The sequence below is a fragment of the Ostrinia furnacalis genome, unplaced genomic scaffold (genome assembly GCF_004193835.3).
Source record: "Ostrinia furnacalis isolate ACB-3 unplaced genomic scaffold, ASM419383v2 OfSCF0069, whole genome shotgun sequence".
Classification (NCBI taxonomy): domain Eukaryota; kingdom Metazoa; phylum Arthropoda; class Insecta; order Lepidoptera; family Crambidae; genus Ostrinia; species Ostrinia furnacalis.
This window is the reverse complement of record NW_021130308.1, coordinates 128,566-144,350: the sequence shown is the minus strand read 5'-3', so window position 1 is coordinate 144,350 and position 15,785 is coordinate 128,566. Positions and strand designations below refer to the sequence as shown.

Genomic DNA, 15,785 nt, shown 5'->3' with positions numbered 1-15,785 from the left:
ATGTTTAATAAAGTGTATACATAACATCATCAAATATTATATTATAAACATATACATTTCGTTATACGTTACTTATTCAAACACAAATACAATATGAGATGTTATCCCCGTTAATCATATATCTCATTAATTGAAAAACGTTTTAGTCTCAACACAGAATAGTAATTTCCATTGGCAAATGTTCAGTATCTAAACACGCCTCTTACACGAAGCTCATCAACGTCAGATTTATTTACAATTTCATTATTAAAGCAAGATGTACATTCAAAAGTAGTAAAATTCGTTAGGCCTATTTACAAGTGGAATAAAGTTGGAATGCTTGACTGTAGTACACAATTTAGCTTGCAATTGGTGTATTGTACAGTATGTAAAAATCATTAAAATTTAGGAACATTGGATTCCTTTATTGTAGTGACGCTATAGAAATCTCGATATACTTTCTAAAAAATAAATATTATATTAAGCGATAAAGAATAAATAAATTGTTAAAATAATTGCACATCATCATTATTATAAAATTTTCAAAAATTAAATAATTCTTTATAACATTGTAAGCTGCGCTTACGATTTCATTATGCCATTATGAAATTAGGCACCAAGTGAATTTCTCGTTTACATAGAAATAACAATTGAAACAAGTTTATTGAAATCGGAAAATAACAGTACCCTAGGAATGTTCGGATAACAACAATAAAGATATACAAAGAATAGAATAAGCTGATCACAGGAGAAGTAAATATTATATATTTACGAAGTATTAAACCTATTGGTGTGTCACGGTAATCTCGATTACAAAGAATAATTGCAATTAGTACCTAGTTAGGGCTCGACAACACATCGATACGGTGAGGCCTACGTGACATTGACTATATCGAACATTATAATAACCGCATTACCACCGATAGTTCAGAAACGCTTAATCGTGAATAGTATTATTATATAGTGATATATAAACACCAATGTATAATGGAAATCTCTTATAACGGCATTATAATTTACTCTAACCTTCCAATAAAAGATACACAATAAAGACATTTTGCTTATCTAGAACAAAATTCATTTAGAATAATTATGTATAATATGGAAATCAGTTAACATTTTCCTAATAATGCTATTAAATTAACAAACATCAATAAGGGATTTATATAATTAATTATATTTCTTTGAAACGTACATTTGGGACATAATGCCTTATAAATTAGGTCGAATTTGACAATTCCTTATTTATTTACCGGGTGGTAACAATCTCAATAATTCGTAATCTCTAAATTTATAAACAAATTACCTACGCATTACATAATGTCATCAATAAAAGGTCATGTTCTATGAATTAAAACAAATTAATTACTACCGACGTTACAATATGATTAGGTACATCGATATTATCATTTATCAAATAAGCATTCGGAGTATATAAAGTGGGATTATGTAGCTGTACAGCGGCGGGCCGCGCCGTCGTCAAAAAGTGTTACGAAAGCATTTGAAACATTTCTATAAACAAAGCGTTACTTGTAAAATCAGTCTCATTCGCATAAGGAAGTGATCACAGCACACACACTGGAAACTCGTTGCAGACGGAGGGGCCACGTCCCTCTTAACAAAACTTTAATCATAGAGCACCTTAGTTGTTTACTAACTTCTTACAATTAAAAACTGATAAAAACTCGCAACAGACCGTTTCTATAAAGATGTATCAAATATACGGAAAACATACAGTCGAGAAGACTAATAAAATATCGGAAGTACGCATCGTATCACCTCTAGAACAATCAACAACACGATCGATACACACATAGAATATATTAATAAATATCAACCGACGTGCCGGAACAGGAAACGAAACAACAAGTCACAAGCGTAGACTAGATCGTGAAGATTTGTGAAAGACAAAAGACACACACGGGCTTCGCGGAAGAGCGCGAGACCCCAGCAAGATACATATTCAGAAATGGCAACTTCACATTTACGCATAAAACATTTTACACATGTGAAGCTATATTCACAGCGGCCATCGTCGCCGACGGTCGCGAGCGTTCGGCGGGCCGCGATTATCTACAGAACATGTACACGACAGTCGTTCACAGGCGGGCCAGCGCGCGCGGGCGGGCCGCCGCGAGCGCGCGTCACGGCCGCGGCTCCACCAGGCGCTGCAGCAGCACGGCCACCAGCACGGCCAGCAGCAGGAAGCCGGCCGCCAGCAGCAGCGCCGCCTGCCGCGCCCCCAGCGCGCGCGCCGGCGCCGGCCGCCGCCGCGCCGGCGCCGGCGCCGCCACCGCCAGCCGCGCCGCGCCCGACCACGCCGAGCCCAGCCCGCCGCGCACCGCCTGCACGCGCACCAGGTACTCCGCGCCCGCCTCCAGCTCCTCCAGCTGGAACTGCGGCTCGCTGCCCGCGTACACCTGCCGGGGACGCAAGCTCGTTACATATTACGGTCGTCACGCTCGTTGCGACGGTTAGCGTTATTAAGATGGTTTGGAGTTTACAGAGAATGTCGTCGTATAATACGCACTATACCGTCTAATGACGTCACAAAATTTCGGATATCGATACTATTTTAGGAAGTTTATATCAAGATAACAACTGAAAGATAATAATGCCAAGGTTAGAGAAATATGAAAAAAAATGCAGTATGTATTTCTTTCTATAAATAAGGTGGAAATAAAATTGTTGTTGATTTAAATGAACTCCGAGAAGTTTAGAAAAAACATGAAGCGTAAAATATTAAAACCAGCAATAATAAAGCGCACACACCTGTTTGAAGACGGCATCCTTGCCGCGGGCGCACTGCAGCACGTACTCGGCGTCCTCGAGCGCGTCCCACGCGACCACGGCCACGCGCGGCGACGGCTGCGTCAGCGCCGGCGTGCGCGGCGGCGGCGGCGGCGCGGCGGCCGTGCGCAGCGCCAGCGCCGGGCCCCACGCGCCGCGCCCGCCGCCGGATGCGGAACGCGTACGCGCTCGCCTCGCGCAGCTTCTTCACCTTGCACGAGCGCGCCGAGCCGCGGTACACGGCGCGGAACTCGCGCCCGTCCGCGCCGCGCATCTCCACGCAGTACTGCGCGCCCTCGCCGGCGCCCTCCCACTCCAGCCGCAGGAAGTTGTGCGCCACCTGCGCGGCCCTGAGGCGCGGCGGCGCGGGCGGCGGCGGCCGCGTGCTCGCGCGCGCCTCCTCCGACCACTCGCCCGCGCCCAGCTCGCTCAGCGCCGCCACGCGCACGCGGTACGCCGTGTCCGGCCGCAGCCCCTCCACCAGCCGCTCCGGCGCCGCGTCCTCCGTGTCGAACGCCGCGTCGCCCACCTCCACGCGGTAGCGCAGGACGTCGGCCCCGTGCGCCGCCGGCGCGCGCCAGCTCAGCCGCAGCGAGTCCGCCGTGGCCTCGTGCCGCAGCCCCGTCGGCGCGCCGGGCGGCGCGCGCGGCATCAGCACGTCGCGCACGCCGGAGCGCGCGCCGCGACCCGCCGAGTTGGTCGCCGACACCCGGAAGAAGTACGGCGAGAACGGCGTCAGCTTCGACACGACGCAGGTGGTCTCGAGCCCGCGGTACACCTCGGCGAACGCGTCGTCCGCGTTGGAGGCGCTCATCTCGAGCCGGTAGTCGAGCACGGGCGCGCCGTTGTTGCGCGGCGCGATCCACTCGACGCGCGCCGAGCGCGGCGTCTCGACGGTGACGGTGGGGGTCTCGGGCGCGTCCGGCGGCGCGGGCGCGGTCGTGAAGGCGAACACGGGCGAGGGCGGGCCGGCGCCGACGCGGTTGCAGGCGGTGACCCACACGCGGTACGGCTGGCCGGGGCTGAGCTCGCGCACGACGCACTCCAGCGCGAGCCCGGCGTGCGCCACCCTCACGGAGCCGTCGCCGTCGGCCACCTCGACGCGGTACTCGACGACGGGCGCGCCGCCGACGCACTCGGGGGCGCGCCAGCGCAGCGCGACCAGCGTGGCGCGGGGCGGCGCCGCCGGCTCCGGCGCCGAGCACGCGCCGGGGCCGGTCGCCTCGGTGGTGACGGTCTCGGGCGCGGACCAGTCGCTGTCGCCGGCCTCGTTGGCGCAGCGCACGCGCGCGCGGTAGGGCGTGCCGGGCTGCAGGCGCTCGCAGTGCGCCTCGCGCTCGGGCCCCTGGTAGGCGGCGCGGTAGCCCTCGCCGGCGTCCAGCTCGAGCGTGTAGCTGGCGACGGGCGCGCCGCCGTCGTCGGCGGGCGGGTCCCAGCGCAGGCGGAAGGCGCGCGAGTGGATCTTGCCGCGCGCCGAGGGCCGGCCGGGCGGGCCGGGCCGCTCGGGCAGCGTGCGGTAGGCGACCTCGCCGGACCAGGGCCCCTGGCCGTCGGCGGTCTCGCAGCGCAGGCGAAAGCGGTAGTCGGTGGCGCGGCGCAGGCCGGCGCACACGTGCGCGCGCTCGGGCCCGCTGTACACGGGCAGGAAGCCGTGGCCGCGCGCCGCGTCGTCCATCTGCAGCGTGAACTCCTCGTCGGCGCGGCGCTCCCAGGCGAGCGCGAGCGAGTCGGCGGCGGCGGCGCGCAGCGCGGGCGGGGCGGGCGCGGGCGGCGGCGAGCCGGCGGTCCAGGCGACGGCGTCGTCGCTCCAGTCGCCGGCGCCGACGTCGTTGACGGCGGCGATGCGGAAGCGGTACTGCGTCTGCGGGCGCAGGTTGCCGGCGGAGTGCTGGCGCGCGCGCGGGCGGGCGAGCTCGGCGTAGCCGGCGCCGGCGTCCACGTGCAGCAGGTAGTGCGTGAGGCGCGCGCCGTTGTCGGCGGGCGGGGTCCAGCGCAGCTGCAGCGTGGTGCGCGCGCGGGCGGTGACGCGCGGCGCGGCCATGCGCTCGGGCGGCGCGGCGGGCGCGCGGAAGGTGGCCGCCTCGCTGGCCGCGCCCGTGAGCTCGCCCGCTCGGATCTGCAGGCACACGGAGTACTCGCAGCCGGGCCTGAGGTCGGTGACTCTGTGGACGCGCAACAAAAATGTTATGAATGTGTTGGCGACAAAAATTAAACTGCCGTTTATTGTTATTGTCAAACGATTTTTAAGATTCGAAGTTACTAACCGACATGATAGTGAAGGTCCGCTGTAGATAGCTTTGTACCGTTTCACGTCTCTATCGCCGAGCAGCAAGTCGTAGGTTAAGTCTACGTTAGGAAGGGTGACGCCCTCCGGCAACGGAGAGTTCCATTGTACTAATGCGCTGGTTGAAGTAATGTCGCTAACCTAAAATTATAAACAGTTTTATTTAGGAAAGGAACAAAAAGCAGGGTTATGACTTGTGATAACGTAAGTTTAATAATACAAACATAATTATGATCAGAATCAGGCGACCTTGGCATGACATGTTTTGCTAGCATTTCAGAACATATGTATTTTTCAAACCATTGAGACAACACAGACAATGTGCAAACAAGGTATTATTTACAATCGATTTTAACAATGCTATATTATCACTATTAAATGTTCTGTAACACATGTACTGATCATAATACCTTGGGCCTCAACTGCGCCTTTAACGCGTTATGATCTGATATAAAGAAAAGACAGAAATCTATGGAAAACTAATCAAACTTAGTACTTTTCTTTATATCCAATTAGAATCATAGAGAGAACCAGGCCAAGTCATATGAATCGATGAAATTGCACTTTGTCAAAAAATTCGATACTAGACCAAGCTATAGGAATTGTTGAAGTTGCGCACATAATAAATAATATTATCCGAGAAGGTAAGAAGTATTGTTAACAATAGATCCACTGGCTGAAAGACGTAGCGCGGGTAGGCGCCACACTAGGTGAACCGACGATCTGGTGAAGGTCGCGGGAAGAACCTGGATGCGGGCAGCGCAGGACCGGTCGTTATTGAAATCCTTGGGGGACGCCTTTGTCCAGCAGTGGACGTCATTTGGCTAAAACGAACGAACGATTGTTACCAATGAGGGTTTTCGCGAATGAAAGATCCGCTAGATGGCGGGACGTGAATGTGGGGTCTGACTGCTGCGTGATTGGTGGATTTTGACATATCTGTCAATGTCATGTCAAAAATAACCAATCATGCAGCATTTGGACCTCGCGTCTACGTATTGCCATCTGGCGGATTTTTCATTCGCGAAAACCCTCATTCAAATAAGGTGGCTACATACTTGAGGCGTCCGCGTCGCAGACAGCAGGTCGAGCACCGCCTGCGTGTCGTTGTCGTCGTCGCCTTGTACGCTGGCGCCCGCCGACGAGCCCTCGCCCTCCGACCAGGCGCCCGACGACGCGCCCCCGCTGCCGCCGCCGCGACCGTTCAGCTCCTTACGCGGCGACAGCGATGGTGTGCTCGCACCCGAATTTACTTCTGTGCGATATAGATATTTAATATTAGGAAAATAAACAGCAACATTTATGTTTAGAACAGAAATAGTTTATGCCTGAAGCAGTTTAATACAATCCAAAACTTTACAGTGTCCTAAAAAGTTTTCAGAATTGAACAATTTTTAATGGTTTCATTATAAAAGTATGATGCCCTCAATAATAATTATTATTTAATTACTATCAGCAAGTATATTAAAGTAACCTCATTGAATTTTAAATTATGGTCATCTTTATCTTTATTGCTGTTACTTTAATAAGTTTAATTTATAATAATAATTAAACAAATACACATCAAAATCTTGAATAATTATGGCAACGATAAAATGGAAATAGTTTTATTCATAACTTGATATCAGTCTTGTTATCAATGAAGTAGTTTATTTACATACAGAGAGTTAAATATTATGATAAAGTACTGACCTATACCATTATTCCTATTAGTTTGTTTGCGCTCCAACTTTTGTTTGAGCTTTGAGTACTGTCGTTGAGTCCGTTCGTCCTTCTGGTAGACAGGCGGAGGTGGGGAATGCTGCATGTGATGGGGTGGCACATGGTGGTAGTGCGAGGGATATCCGGCCCCATAGAAATGTTGCGGTCCTCCCGCACCATTGGTTGGACCCTGAAATTGAATTTAAAATTATTGTTTTGCTGTTTTTCATATTTTTCAGATACATCTTCAGCATATTACTTTGACTTAACAAAAACAGTAGACGTGAAATTTTAATGGAAATTTGATTAGAAAACATCATATGTTGCTTTTAAAAATCTTTTTACTATGATTTTAATTTCAAATCTTAACATATGGAATGAAAATAAACTATAAAAGCAAGGTATTTTATTGCTTTTGAAGGTCACTTTACCAATAACAATGTTTTACAAATGTTTTTGTAAAGGTTTGAATACATAATGTTTACATTATAGGAACGTAAATTAGGTAACATAATATTTGATAACATAATGTTTAGCAAACTGCAATCTTGGTACATTTATACCTATGCAACACATAATACCAACCGGACCAGCTGCCTTTTTCGTGGGTTTATTTGTTTGGTCGGGATCAGTCATCTTCACTGAGGTGGCTGTATCAGCCAGTGTGTACGCACGTCACTGCCACGTACAGCTAGCCAGCTCGCCGGTGATAAGGCTCCGCGGCACACTCGTTGTAACGCGGCCGCGATAAGATTAACACTGAACACGTCTCCAACGTATCAGCCACAGTGCTCACCAAACGCAACCGGATAATTCGATATGCTTGCGTAGAAATTCAAACTCACATGTATGAGTTAAAATTTACAAGCGAAACGATCGATAAATTGCCGGAAATTGTTTGCACAGAAGGTGAACATATCAATTCATACTGCGGCAGTTTTATAACTTAAAATTCATGGCAAACAAAGCGCTTTTTCAGCTTTAACGTTTTAATTTATATGCTTACTTTAACGAATATAATTATATTCGCTGTTGTCTGATTATAATCAGACAACAGAAGGCACAAAACACTGTTTTGAGTGGGAGCTGTTATTGCAACATATAAAAGTGGAAATGAGACGGAATACAAACACTGATAAAAAAATAGTTCGTCTGTTAATTCACTTAACAATAAAATAATAATAGATTTGAAAATAAATCCCAAATAATAATAAAACACCCAAACGAAACTACCCAAACAACCACCAAACAAAGCGGTGACCTTTTGACAGCATACGTCATTTGAACTGTCAACTGTCAAATAAAGTTCAGTGACCCCAAATAGTGATGTGGCTCCTCTAATCCATATCTGTGTGTGGCTCAGTCAGATCCTTGGTCATAAGTGATGTGATCTTGGGATTAGGGATTATTCGATAAATGAATATGAACAAGTCTTTTTTAAATTATTTAACTTTTAATTAAACTCTCACTTTAGCATGTAAAGTACTTGTTTAATGGAATCGGTTCAATCTTTTGATTTGATTTCCTTGTAAAATTGTTTGTTACCTTAAAACTTTTCATTCGCACTCTATTCCAATCCAGAAATTAGTTTCATCAGGAAGTTATTAGAACTTTCATATTCTTTCTAAGAATATTATGAGTATTTAATATTAATTTATTTAAATACATGTAATTATTAATTTATTCATAGAGTTTAATTACATTTTTGCCACAATACTATTGCTCGATTGATTGAGTGAAGGTTAATAAAATATATTCAAATTCAAATTTTTATTTATACAGGGTGTTAGGTAAATGTGTATATGAGCCGACACTAGCCCATGTTAACATGGGCATATAAATGGTATGGTGAAGTCAGAAAATTGATATCTTCATTTTAATTGTTTTAATTTTCATACAAATCGGATTTTATAAAATTTATTTAGTATGAAAATTAAAAAAAAAAGATGATATCTAATTTCTGACTTCACCATACTATTTATATGCGTATGTTAACATGGGCTAGTGTCGGCTCATGTACCCATTTACCTAACACCCTGTATATCTATACTAATAATTATAAATGCGAAAGTAACTCTGTCTGTCTGTCTCTCTTTCACGCCTAAACCACTAGACCGATTTTGATGAAATTTGGCATAGAGATAGTTTGAGTCCCAGGAAAGGACATAGGATAGTTTTTATCCCGGTTTTTGAAACAGGGACGCGCGCGATAAAGTTTTTCTGTGACAGACAAAATTCCACGCGGGCGAAGCCGCGGGCGGAAAGCTAGTACTTACATAATGGTGTGGCGGTTGATGATGCGGCGGGGGTTGGTGGTGCGGCGGTTGATGGTGCGGCTGGTGGTGCGGCGCGTGGTGCGGGTGCGGTTGCGCGTGCGGGTGCGCCACCAGAAAGTGCCGCATGCTCTCGTCCATCACCTGCGGCATCAGCTGCGGCATCATCGGCGTTGAGGGCACCACCGGCATACCGCCTGGAAATACAAAACAGTTTGTGAACACAACAAGTATTTTAAAACGCAAAATAAGTAAGGAAAATATCTGCTTGTGATTGGTATGTATGTACTAGCAACAGGAAAGGCATTCAAAACGGGGGACTTTAAAAAAAATATGAAAACACTCTGAAACAGTCATACTTTTACGTAGTATAAGTACTTACTATTACTTATTCTGTGCTTTTACTAAGTTTTTTTTAGATCCAATCATCTACCATCTTTTACTTTAGTTCAGCTCGGCTACGCTCTTTTTGGAACACTCTGTACCTATAGGTACCCTTATAAAATAAAATACTAAGCTAATTGGAATTAGAAATTAGCTTAGCAGGTTTGAAAGAGAGAGACTTGATAAGGCTGTAAAATAACTCTTGATGGACTAAGGTCCTTACTATTAAATTAAAATTAGAGGGCTAGCCAGACATGATTGGACTAGACTTAGATAATGACTAGTTACACGATCTTTTAATTATACCAATTAGAATGGCGGAGATGTTCTCATTGACACCACAATCTGAAAATAACCCGACTCTATCCAGACATAGACTAAATATTATTAAATTAAGATAATTAAGTAAGTTATACTTAGTTGTGAAGGGAATCATTATGACTTAATGTTTATTGCTAATAAACAGATAAGTAAATGTGTCTGATAATATCTGCCCCCAATGTTTTGACCACGTATTTTATACGAGTACCTATCTTTTTTTTTTAATTTGGGCATTTTGAATTTCAGAGAGAGCGCGGCGCTATCGGTTTACGCGTTGCTCTCTCCTACGTGATTTAGAATTTTAATTGTTGAAAGATTTTAGGTTGCTAACTAGTATCATTGTAACATTTATTATTATTATTACTCAAAGGTGTCAAGAGGTTTTAAACGACATAATTTATTTCAACCTGCAGCAGATAACCCGCAAATGGAAGTTTATACTTTGATAAGATATGCGCTGCAATAGCTTTGGTATTTTGTATACGTATCGATGATAGTGAGGTTGTGGTACTAGAGACCTTTTACCATGTCCGCGTCCTTGACGAGTCTGGCCTGGCCGCGTCACGGGCGGCTACGTTTTGCTTTATTTTGACACCGGCGCCGCACACTGGTTCAAGAAATGATAAAAATGGAATTAGCGATTTATTCACTTTTTTCGATGGTATCATGTGTAGAATGTCATAAAAAACGTTTTGTTTAAGTTATATTTTTCTGAGAAATGCGTAGTTTTTGCTATATTCCATGTTTTGTGTTTTATTTGTATGAAACGTTTCCTTCACGAGGCTCTTATTCAAAATGTTAAAGTTTGTTAGATATGACTACTTATAGGTTTTAAAGAGTCATACTAATAGAAGCTAATACAGTAACAACTTTGTCCCAGTGCGTCCCCGTTTAGGATATAAGTGACATTTTCTAAGGTACGAAAAAGTGAACAAAATATATGGATATAAGGCAACTTTATGATAATTTATTGATTTTCTAAAATAAAAAGAAGCTAACAATCATTCCAATCTTAATCATTTATTATTCAACATCATCATCAACATCTATAAATTCAAAAGTTTCATCATTATTTGGAGCTAGTAAATTTTTAACTTCATTAGGAAGAGGAGATTTTGACTCACACTCATTTTTGGTCTTATTGTTGACAAAAAAGGATCCGAAGAAATAAGTAAATTATTTAAAATATCACGATTGGTCACTTTTCGGTTAAATTTACGCGTATGGTTCTCTCTGATCTTTCTAAAATATTTATTCCGCGATTCTGTAGCTTCTTCCGATAGTGTTCCTATTGGCATAATATCTAAGTGCAAAGCAAAACCAACTGACATGAATCATTTAACAAAATAAAAAACAAAGATCTTTAATCTATCTTCATTGCACGCATGGATACGGGCTATGGAGACTATATTACACATTACTTATAGACTAGAATTTAAAACTTGGACAGCAAGAGGAAATAAAAAAGCAAATATGGAGAAACGAAAAGCTGAAATACAAAAACGGTTTCGCGATGAAACTGGATTGCTAATAGATATTGTACAGCAAGGGGCTGGAACAACAAACAACGGAAATAGTGCGCGTAGATTTTTTGCAGATCCAGAAAAAATATCCAACATCACTGGAGTTAGTCAAGATCTGATTCCTAGGTTGTCCGTATTATTAAGGGCTATGGCTTCCGGTGAGCAAATAAACCCCCAAAACTTCACTCAATTTACTTAGATAATATTATGCCAATAGGAGCACTATCGGAAGAAGCTGCAGAATCGCGGAATCAAAAGATCAGAGAGAATCATACGTGTAAATTTAACCGAAAAGTGACCAATTGTGATATTTTAAATAATTTACTTATTTCTTCGGATCCTTTTTTGTCAACAATAAGACCAAAAATGAGTGTGAGTCAAAATCTCCTCTTCCTAATGAAGTTAAAAATTTACTATCTTCAAATAATGATGAAACTTTTGAATTTATAGATGTTGATGATGATGTTGAATAATAAATGATTAAGATTGGAATGATTGTTAGCTTCTTTTTATTTTAGAAAATCAATAAATTATCATAAAGTTGCCTTATATCCATATATTTTGTTCACTTTTTCGTACCTTAGAAAATATCACTTATATCCTAAACGCGGACGCACTGGGACAAAGTTGTTACTGTATTAGCTTCTATTAGTTTGACTCTTTAAAACCTATAAGTAGTCATATCTAACAAACTTTAACATTTTGAATAAGAGCCTCGTGAAGGAAACGTTTCATACAAATAAAACACAAAACATGGAATATAGCAAAAACTACGCATTTCTCAGAAAAATATAAATTAAACAAAACGTTTTTTATGACATTCTACACATGATACCATCGAAAAAAGTGGATAAATCGCTAATTCCATTTTTATCATTTCTTGAACCAGTGTGCGCCGTCCGTTCCGCCCCGTAGCTCTGCGGTTATGAATGAACGTGTTTTGTGCATTCGTAGAAATCGCTCTTTGTAGATCATCCACTTTTATATTAACCGCTCGCGGCGGAAGCGTGTCGCATAGTTTTGTGAGGCCTCTGTGGAAGGCTGTGGCTCACTTGCCGTAGGGCTGCCAACAAAAGCTCAAAGGCGAGCTTTTACCGTAAGCAACGTTTACGAGCATTACGCGGGGCGAATTTGTTACGGGCTTAGTAGGTATAGCAACAGGTTACTGGAGTGGGACTCTATGACGAGTAGAGATAAATATAGCCACTACTAGTTTCTTACATTCAGGGCATAGGTAATATTGATACGAACTTCAACACAAAACAACATAACAAAGGATTTTAGAGCACTAGGCTGATATTATGACCACTCCTACTATTCGAACTACCCATTCAAACACCTGTTTACTCAAAATATACATAGGAATCAAGCAATCACGGACTTTAATTTTCTTTTTCAGATTGATTAACGGTTGTTCCGATTCGAAAGTTTTTAACAGATGAACGTAGGTATCTCCTTGATTACAAGAGACGTTTAGGGCATTATTGTAGGGCACTATTCTGCAAGACCCTAATTGATATTACCTACATGTGCCATAAATTGTAGCTTACAAGCATTTATTGCCCGTTTGTTTTGAAAATAAAGGTCTTTTTTATGCATTTCAGCACAAGAAATCCAATCGATCCAGTTTTACATAATTAAGCTTTAAGATTAAGATCCCTCGAAGTAACAAATTGCATTCATTCTGTAATGGTCTCGAATGTAATAGAGACCGTTTATCAATCAATCATCACCGGCAACCGTTTCCATTGAGTAAAATATGAACATGCAACATGCCCATAAATCAAAACGCGTGTAATTGTAGCTGCTGAATTTACTGTAACACGATCGACTATTAAGATTCATTGTTTATGAAAGTTGCAAAATTCGTAAAATATCTTGCATGCCTGATTTTTTTTTAATTGTAATATTATTATTTTAGGGAACAGCTTTACCAATAAACTTTTCAGCAACAATGAAAAAAGTTAGTAATTAACAGACTTTCCGCACCTGAGACTTGTGTGGAATACTTAGTTAAGTGAGTAGGTACATCCATCGATTCCTACAATAAGTGGATTCACCCTCCAATAATCTAAGCACGATGACTGCATCTACATAGAAATAATGCCTCGGTTTTGTTTTAGAAAATCCTATTTCCATTGCAAGCCCCAGGGAGCATTTTAATTAGTGCTTAAAGTTCTGGTGTAAAACATTTTCAGCTCTCGTACTGCATTTGTCGGCGTTTATAATGAATTTAAACTGAAGTTAGCAGCCCTAGGCACAAATCTCGCAACGCCAGTCAACCGCAGGATCTTGAGCAATGCCGTGCACTAGGAATCCCAAAGCCTTGAAACTCTTTGTTTCGCCTCAACTGCGGGTAAAAGGGACTTTTCTCCGCTTTAATTTGGTATTTCTGACACGATCACTAATTTAATGCGGTTTTCAGTCGATTAACTACATTAAGCAACGCAATTATATCTAAAACACAACTAATTTCAAATTAGTTACACATAATATTTATTGTGCAGTTATTTCATATTATTATGTTTTACGAGTATGATTTACCTACCAGATTTCTCTTACACTTGTTAGATTTTGTTTCGTAAGTTACATAGTAACAATACAAATTGTTTTTATTTTCATGTCTGATGAAATTGTTTAAAAAGCAAAAAACATCATTAGTATTATTTTCAACAGATATTTCATACAATGGCACTTGGCAGCAGCAGCAGGTTAATTACCATACATTATGTTCTAAATTGTTAATAAACTTTTTACAAAACAGTGAAATGTAATAAAATCGCAATGAAACCTGCACGTGCTTGTTGTAATTTTTACTGTTACATGTTAATTTATTTTATGATGTCTATTAAAATAATTTATTTTATTTCATATTGTGTCATGTTGTTATCTTCAAGGACATAATTTAATGACTTTTTAAATATTTTCCACAAAAAATTGCGGGTAACTAATATAAATAAGCTAGATAGTGAAATTAACAGAATATTTAAGTAGTAGGTACCTTAATAGGTAATTATAACAGTTTGTTACAGTGGTACGGTAAGGGACGGCTTTCTAACTACCTAGTTTACGTTTTTTGGTAGAGAATAATGCTTCTTTATAAGCTGGAAATAGCCATGGGTCTAACTAGGTAGTGGATGAGGAACCTACGAAGGAGGTTACGTTACGATTTACGTAATCTACATCCATAAGCCTAACTGCGGTTGGAATAGGGAACCTCTGTCCTGTATATTCCCGGAACTCTACATGAAATGATAAAGAACCCTCTTCCTGTTCAAGTTAATATCATAGCATGCTAGACTAGAGCATAACTGCTTGGCTGAAGATTCCTAGTTTTGTAAGTTTTTTAGACTTAGAACATACTTAGAATCGCTACGAAATTTCCACATTACCTATCCCTCATCACAGTAAATGGTATGTCTTCAAAGTCCCTCAATCAAATCATAGAGCAATGGTTCTTAATCTTTAAGTCATGAGGGACCATTTTACCAAATCACTGTCTTGTCAGGGACCACCTCATAATCATAATCGGTCAAAAGTAAACCAGTTTCACTGCAAAAATCAGTTAAAAGTGGTTTTAAGCAAGGTGTGCAAGTGCACTTCGTGGACTACTTGGAATGCCTCCAGGGACCACCAGTGGTCCGCGGACCACCGGTTAAGAACCACTGTCATAGCGCATCGCTCGAATGCGCGCGCGCCGCATCCGCGGCGCAGACGCACATTACCTCTCCCTCATCACAGTAAATGGTATGTCCTTAATGTCCCTCAACCAAACAACTGGCGAACAGAGGGAAGGAAGGGCCAGGAGAGGTCAGCTGCCTCCCTGAAAATTGGTCTATTCCACTTTTATCACCTGGATTGGATCACCCAGGTGATCAAAATAGACTCTAAGCGATAGTTTAGTGTCCTTTGATCACCCATGGATAAGATCACTTAGGTAATCAAAGTGGAGTCTTAACCATGGGTGATTAAAGGACATCAAAGTATCGCCTGGAGTCCACTTCGATCACCTGAGTGATTAAATCAAAGTGATCAAAGTAGAATAGATCAGCAAATGCTACGTCCTTAGAAACCTATCTACGCTCATGTCCAGACACTAACCGTATTCAGCGTGCACGGTGCACATATGAGCGTGCTGCGGATGCTGCTGGGGGTGCGGGCACAGGTCCTGCGGCACGAAGTACGTCTCGGGGGGGTAGTACTCGCCGTAGTAGCCGTCGGGGCCGCCGCCGCCCCCCTCCGCCACGCCTACTCCCACCATCCTCGCCGGCTCTAAAGCCTGGTCCGTGAGCACGTAGAATTTTGTCCTATGACCCCAAGCTACCCATCCTTATCGCTTGCGCGTAATTATGGTGCTGTCGCGCTCGCACATTCACTGTGGGCGGCCGTCGCACAGTCGCGACAGCAATATAATTACACTAGTAATCTTATCCATGGGTGATCAAAGGACACTAAAGTGTCGCCTGGAGTCCCCTTTGATCACCTGGGTGATTAAATCAAGGTGATCAAAGTAGAATAGATCAGCAAATG

The 15,785-nt window shown here is 43.3% G+C and overlaps 1 protein-coding gene across 1 annotated transcript; it reads right to left on the bottom strand.

The window, feature by feature from the left end:
• Positions 1–81: 81 nt before the first annotated feature.
• Positions 82–15,516, bottom strand: mtgo (miles to go). The gene is given in 8 exon segments (XM_028323513.1): positions 82–2,399; positions 2,752–2,935; positions 2,937–4,931; positions 5,034–5,194; positions 6,112–6,308; positions 6,746–6,944; positions 9,031–9,224; positions 15,357–15,516. Coding segments are annotated over 8 exon segments (3,366 nt in total). The 3' UTR covers positions 82–2,123.
• Positions 15,517–15,785: the final 269 nt, after the last annotated feature.